Here is a 7,315-nt window from a genome sequence, read left to right as displayed (position 1 = left end):
CAAGTCTGCCTGTTCACATAGGGAGTCCTCTTATGAAATAGTGTAATGCATACAAGCAATCCACAGACACAACAGTTTTCCTTCATATACATTCTCAATCGTAAGGGTAGCTGGATTCTGATGTCTATGAATCCCCTGTAATTTTAACCATTCTCCTTGAAAATTCCCTTTTCTCAAAATAAATTCGTGTGATTTGGTCATCTGGCTTAGATGTACTGATTCAATCGTGATTCTAAAACCCTGACGTATCTTGGTCTCTTTATTTGGTTATTTATTCAAGCATTATTTGACATTTTCTTTTCTTTTCTTTTTTTTTTTGAAACAGTCTCAAGGTGTCGCCCTGGGTAGAGAGCTCTGGCATCATAGCTCACAGCAACCTCTAATTCAGCCTCAAGGGAGCCTCTTGCCTCAGTTTTTTCTATTTTTAGTAGAGACGAGGGTCTCCCTTTTTGCTCAGGCTGGTCTCGAACGCCGAACTCAAGTGATCCACCTGCCTCAGCCTCCCAGAGTGTGAGGATGACAGGCGTGAGCCACCACGCCCGGCTTTTTTTTTTTTTTTTAAATAGGGTCTCACTATGTCTCCCTCGGTAGAGTGCTGTAGCGTCATAGCTCACGGCAACCTCAAACTCTTGGGCTCAAGAGATTCTCTTGGGTCCGCCTCCCAAGTAGCTGGGACTACAGGCGTCAGCCACCACGCCGGGCTATTTTTAAGACAAGGTCTCACTCTGACAGAGGTTGGTCTCGAACCCAAGAGCTCAGGCAGACAGCTCACCTGGGCCTCCCAGAGTCACAGCGCCCGGCCAGCACTTTCTAGCATAGTGGTCTCTGCTGAGTAACTTCCAGAAGCCCAGGAGAAACAACCTCCACTCAGACCCCTTCTGTACACTTGTCTGCTCTGCTACCAATTCCGGATTAGGCATGATCCCAAATTTGAGAACTGAAAATAATAATAATAATAAGACAGAAGGGTTGTGAGTGCCTTAGTCAATTTAGTAATTTATGTTTGATGCTTACTGTCTCCCGCTTCCAGGGAAGGGATCCTGGAAGACCTTAATGTATGTATGCCAATCATCTACAGCAGTGGCTGTCAGTATTCACTGAATGATGGAACGTATCCCAAACGCACCTTCTTTTATGCCTTTCTCCACTAGTAAATGAGAAGAGGGGTGCGGTTAGGGATTGAGGAGGGTGAGGCAGGGTTGAGAAGTCCCAGACCCACCCCAGACTCCAGGGTCGCTGGGCAGCGTGACGACCGCGAAGCTCCATCCCTGATTGGTCCGCCGGAGTTGATGGGCACACGAGTCAGCCAAGTAGAAGCCGCGTTCTAAACTTCGGGGCGCGACGGTTTGAGCGGCTGTGGAGCCGTTGGCTTGGTGGTCCCCGAGTGATCCCGGTGGCCTGTAGGGAAGACGAGGAGGCTGAGCCGGGAGAGGACTCTGGGGTATGCCCGTCAGTTCGATTAGCACTGAAATGTTTTGTGCTTTCCTGGCGGACGCTTGGGAAAGAACAGGCCTGGGGCGAGGGCGGGCCGGGGGCTGGGTGCAGGGATGGAATTAGTTGGTAAGCAGGTGGTTTTCCCGGAAGAGGCCTCTGTGGGCAGTTGCGACCTGAAGCTCCCTGACTCGGGTGTCTGGCTGTTACTTGCCACGTACGCCTCATCTTTTCTACTCAGAATTCGAAGTTCAGGATTGGGGAGAGGTCGCAGTGGTTAAGGATGAAGAAGTGTGGGTGTGAACCTATCTGACTCAGGATCGGGGTTCCTGGAATAGGAACCCCTTTTCACTTTTCTGCTTTCCTGCTTTCTGACAGGTTTGAACATGGCAGAAGGGGACACCTTAATATCAGTGGATTATGAAATTTTTGGCAAGGTGCAAGGGGTGTTTTTCCGCAAGCATACTCAGGTATGTGGCCTACAGGCTCTGGGGCATACCTACGCGGTGAGCATGGGAACAAGAGGCATATTCCTGACAAATACGAAATAGAAGAAGCTGGTATTTGGTAACTGCATGACAGAGAGGTAGTTACTAGATAAGTATGAAAATGCTGCCCAGTCAGTAAACAGGATGTAAATGGAAGATTTCCTGCTGCTATTATTGGTGGTGCCGAAGCATCTAGACACGAATATTAATGAGCTTCTTTCCTCCAAGATGAATAGAAGCTTCCCCAGTTCTCCCTGTTGTGGCACCATCAAACCAAGTCACTTTTCTCATAAGAAAGCTAACCTTGAAAAAAGAAGAGATGGTACTTAGATAAACTGATGCCATTTATGGAGTTTATGTAAATGCATCTCCTGTAGCTGCTACATTTTCTTCAGACTTTTTTTTTTTTTTTTTTTTTGAGACAGAGCCTCAAGCTGTCACCCTGGGCAGAGTGCCGTGGCATTACAGCTCACAGCAACCTCCAACTCCTGGGCTCAAGCGAGTCTCCTGCCTCTGCCTCCCAAGTAGCTGGGACCACAGGCGCCCGCCACAATGCCTGGCCATTTTTTGGTTGCAGCCATCATTGTTGTTTGGCGGGTCCGGGCTGGGGATTCGAACCCGCCACCTTAGGTGTATGTGGCTGGCGCCTTAGCCGGTTGAGCTATAGGCGCCGAGCCAAGACTTCTTTTAATCTTCCTCCAATTCGCCACTTAATTCCTTTCTATTCTTTTTGCCTTTTAAAGAACATTTACCTTTTCCAGCTGAAGTTTTTCTAATTATTATACAAAACATCTTATCCATTCCAGAATAGTAACGCTAAAGATGGAGTCTGGTATTCCTTAAAGGAGTATGTGAGGGAATGAACAACTGTTGGCAGCCTCTGCCTCTGTGTTAGTGTCACTAATCTTCCCTGCACATGCCCACAAACAAAGGCAATCTCAATTTCCCTTCTGACTCCTATATTGGGGTATCAGGCTATTGCCTTCCCCATGTGTCTGCCAACCCCACAGATAATGAGTTAGAACCTTTTATTTATTTTTATTTTTTATTTATTTATTTTTTTGTAGAAACAGGTAGAGTGCTATGGCGTCACACAGCTCACAGCAACCTCCACCTCCTGGGCTTAGGTGATTCTCTTGCCTCAGCCTCCTGAGCAGCTGGGACTACAGGCACCCACCACAATGCCCAGCTATTTTTTTTTTTTGCAGTTTGGCCAAGGCCATGTTTGAACCCACCACCCTCGGTATATGGGGCCGGTGCCCTACTCACTGAGCCACAGGCATCTCCTGAGTTAGAACTTTTTAAATATCCCATTCCTAGGACTATAGTACTTGAGATTCAAGGCTGAATCTTTAAAATATGAATGTTAATTGTCGCCTATTTTTCTATTCTTCCCAAATCATTTCTTCCTGTTTCATACTCATGGGAAGTACTTATAGAGAAAAGAAGTGCTGAAAGTCATAGCAAGAGCTATATTCCATTTAGCTTTGTGACCAACGATGCAGCATAAGTTTCTGTGACTTAGTAAATTGAGGTGATAGCTTCAAAGATTATCACAGTTGTTGAGGAAAAAAGATGAGACCCATCTCTATCTGCCCATCCCCAGTTTATGGAGAGAATGCAGAAAAACAAAGTTTTTCTTTCTTTCTTTCTTTTTTTTTGAGACAGAGTCTCACTTTTGTTGCCCCCAGTAGAGTGCTATGGTGTCAGAGCTCCTAACTCTTGGGCTCAAGAGATTCTCTTGCCTCAGCCTCCCAAGTAGCTGGGACCACAGGTGCCCACCACCACACCCTGCTATTTTTAGAGATGAGGTCTCGCTGTGGCTCAGGTTGATCTGGAACCTGTGAGCTCAGGCAATCAATCCACCCACCTTGGCCTCCCAGAGTACTAGGATTACAGGTGTGAGCCACCATGCCCAGCCTAAAGATTTTTTTTTCCTGCAAAGAAAATGCCATCTTTTTTCCTTCATTTTTCCTTCATTCCATCTTTTTCCTTCTCTCTTTACTATTTATAGTTGTTTCAGTATATAGGTTTATCTTTACAATTGTTTTGTTTTACTACACTCTGTTTGCATATTGATATCATCTAGCTTCTTAATTAAATTCCAACAGGGACTTTTTTTTTCTACTCTGTTTTAACGGGTAGACTGCCAGAGCAGTTGTCTTGCTTCAGCCTCTCAAGTAGCTGGGACTACAGGCATGTGCCACTACACCTAGTCTATTTTTCTGTTTTTTTTTTTTGTTTGTTTGTTTTTTGAGACAGACCCTCAAGCTGTCCCCCTGGGAAGACTACTATGGCATCACAGCTCACAACCACCTCTAACTCCTGGGCTCAAGCAAGTCTTCTGCCTCCGCCTCCCAAGTAGCTGGGACCACAGACGCCTGCCACAATGCCCAGCTGTTTTTTGGTTGTAGCTGTCATTGTTGTTTGGCAGGCGCCAAACAACATTGTTGTTGCAGCTGCCATTGTTGTTTGTTCAAGGATTTGAACCCGCCACCTTAGGTATATGTGGCTGGCTCCTTAGCCGCTTGAGCCCCAGGCACTAGCCTATTTTTCTGTTTTTAACAGAGGCAGGGTCTTACTCTTGCTCAGGCTGGTCTCAAAGTACTGAGCTCAAGCAATCTACTCGCCTTGGCCTCCCATAGTACTGGATTATAGGTGTGAGCCTCTGTGCCCAGCCTCCAACAGGGACTTTTATTTAGGTTGAAATATAATTCATACCCCATAAAATTCCCACTTTAGAATGTACAATTCAGGCTGGGCGAGGTGGCTCATGCCTATAATCTTAGCACTCTGGGAAGCTGAGGTGGGTGGGTAGCTTCAGCTCACAAGTTCAAAACCAGCCAAAGTCAAAGTGAGACCTCCATTTCTACTAAAAAAAAGTAGAAAAACTGAGGCAAGAGGATCACATGAGCCCAAGAGTTGGACCTTGCTGTGAGGTATGATGCTGCCATGGTACTCTACCCAGAACAACAGGTTGCGACTCTGTCTCTCTCTCTCTCTCTATATATACACACACACACACATACACAATTCAGTGAATTTTATTATATTCACAGAGTTGTGCTCTAATTCTGGAACATTTTCATTATCCCAAAGGAAGTCCTTTACCTGTTAGCACTCATTCCTCGTATCCCTAGCCGGGGCAATCACTAACCTACTTTCTGTCTCTACAGATTTGTCTGTTCTAGAACTTTAATACAAATGGAATCCACAAATATGGTCTTTTCTGCATTTGGCTCCTTTCACTTAACAATGTTTTCTAAGTTTATCCATATTGTAGTATGTAATAGTACTTTATTTCTTTTATGGTTAAGTAATATCCCAGTGTATGGATATACCACATTTTACTTGTCCATTTTATCAATTGATGGACATCTGAGTTGTTTCCAGTTTTTGGCAATTTGTGAAGTATGGTGCTTCACAATGAATATGAACATTTATGTGCATATTTTTGGCAGTGTTTTCAATTCCCTTTGGAATATACAAGTAGGAGTAGATTGCTGGGTCATATAGTAACTCTCTATTACTTTGAGGAACTGCCAAGCTTTTGCAAGACACCAGCTATGTATGAGAATTTTTTTTATGATAGCTATCCAAGTGGGTGTGAAATAGTATCTCATTGTGGATTCTTATTTGTTTTATTTTCAGGTGTCAATGAATTTAAAAAGATTTAATTCATACAAGGAATGTTCTCCAACCACAGTGAACTAAACTACATATTGATAACAGATAATGGAAAATCCCAAAGTAGCACTTGTTCATAAAATCGTGGTAAAATACACATTATATAGAAATTATCATTGTAACCATTTTTAAATATACAATTCAGTAACCTCAGGTACATTCACAGTGTTGTCCTACCATCAACACCATCACTCACGGAACTCTTTTCATCTTGCAGAACTGAAATTCTGTACCCATTAAACACTTAATTCCTCATTTTCTCTTCTCCTTACCCCCTGACAATCATGATTCTACTTTCTATCTCTATGAATTCAACTACTCCAGGTACCCTATGAAAGTGGAATTATACAGTATTTGTCCTTTTGTTACTGGCTTATTTCACTTAACCTAATGTCCTCAAGTTTCATCCATGTTACATCATGTATCAGAATTTCCTTCAAGACTGAATAATATTCTCAGTGTGGTTTTGATCTGCCTTCTTCATAACTAATGATATTGAATATCTTTTCACCAGCTTATTGGCACATGAACTAAGATATTATGTATTTGTTCAAATCATTTGTCCATTTTTTAGTTATCTTTTTATTTTTATTTATTTTGAGACAGAGTCTCTCTTTGTCGCCCATGGTAGAGTGCCATGGTGTCATAGCTCACAGCAACCTCCAACTCTTGGGCTTAAGCGATTCTCTTGCCTCAGCCTCCTAAGTAGCTGGGACTACAGGCAACTTCCACAATGCCTGGCTCTTTTTTTGTTGTAGTTGTCATTGTTGTTTGGCAGGCCCGGGCTGGATTCGAACCTGCCAGCTCCTGTGTATGTGGCTAATGCTCTTGCCGCTGAGCTACAGGCACTGAGCCAGTTGGATTGCTTTGAATTCAGGAGTTCGAGACCAGACTGAGCAAAAGTGAGCCCTCATCTCTACTAAAAATAGAAAAACAAGCTGGGTGTTGTGGAGGGCACCTGTAGTCTCAGCTATTTGGGATGTTAAGGCAGGAGGATTACTTGAGCCCAGGAGTTTGAGGTTGCTGTGAGCTATGATGCCATGGCAGTCTACCAAGGGCGACAGAGTGAGACTCTGTCTCAAAAAATAACAAACAAAAAATAAAAAAAATTTGAGAGTGAGTGTGAGTTAAAAAAAATTAGGTAAAAAAAAAAAATGAGGTGACTGCTTAAGCAGAAATAGGGTTATAAGGTGGAATTGGCTTTTTATAATTTTCTTAGAAAAAACCCATTTACTTGTTTAAGTAGATATTCAAAATTGAACATAAATCAGCAATATTATGCCATCATTTAAAAAATGAAAACAGAATCAAGTATAAAAATGATACCTATAGGCCAGCCGCTGTGGCTCACGCCTATAATCCTAGCACTCTGAGAGGCCCAGGCCAGTGGATTGTTTGAGCTCACAAGTTCAAGACCAGCCTGAGCAAAAGTGAGACTCAGGGCAGCGCCTGTGCCTCCGTGAGTAGGGCTCCAGCCCCATATACTGAGGGTGGCAGGTTTGAACCCAGCCCTGGCCAAACTGCAACAACAACAAGAACAAAAAAAATAGCCAGTCATTGTGGCAGGCGCCTACAGTCCCAGCTACTCAGGAGGCTGAGGCAAGAGAATCTCCTGAGCCCACCTGGAGGTTGCTTTGAGTGGTGATGCCACGCTACTCTACCAAGGGCAAGGGCAACAAAATAAGACTGTCTCTTAAAAAAAAAAAAAA

General features: G+C 43.7%; 1 protein-coding gene across 1 annotated transcript in view; it reads left to right on the top strand.

Moving 5' to 3' along the window:
* The first annotated feature begins 1,082 nt into the window (after positions 1-1,082).
* The window catches only part of ACYP1 (acylphosphatase 1), a 9,434-nt gene continuing 3,201 nt past the window's right edge, over positions 1,083-7,315 (top strand). Inside the window, exons 1-2 of the mRNA XM_012803458.2 lie at positions 1,083-1,441; positions 1,810-1,901. Of these exons, the coding sequence (XP_012658912.1) occupies positions 1,818-1,901 (84 nt within the window). The 5' untranslated portion in view covers positions 1,083-1,441; positions 1,810-1,817. The remainder of the gene's footprint in view (positions 1,442-1,809; positions 1,902-7,315) is intronic.

Source organism: Otolemur garnettii, unplaced genomic scaffold (genome assembly GCF_000181295.1).
Source record: "Otolemur garnettii isolate 467f Iridium unplaced genomic scaffold, OtoGar3 scaffold00020, whole genome shotgun sequence".
Lineage (NCBI taxonomy): Eukaryota > Metazoa > Chordata > Mammalia > Primates > Galagidae > Otolemur > Otolemur garnettii.
Note: the sequence above shows the minus strand (reverse complement) of the source record. Positions and strands in the feature narration are given on the sequence as shown.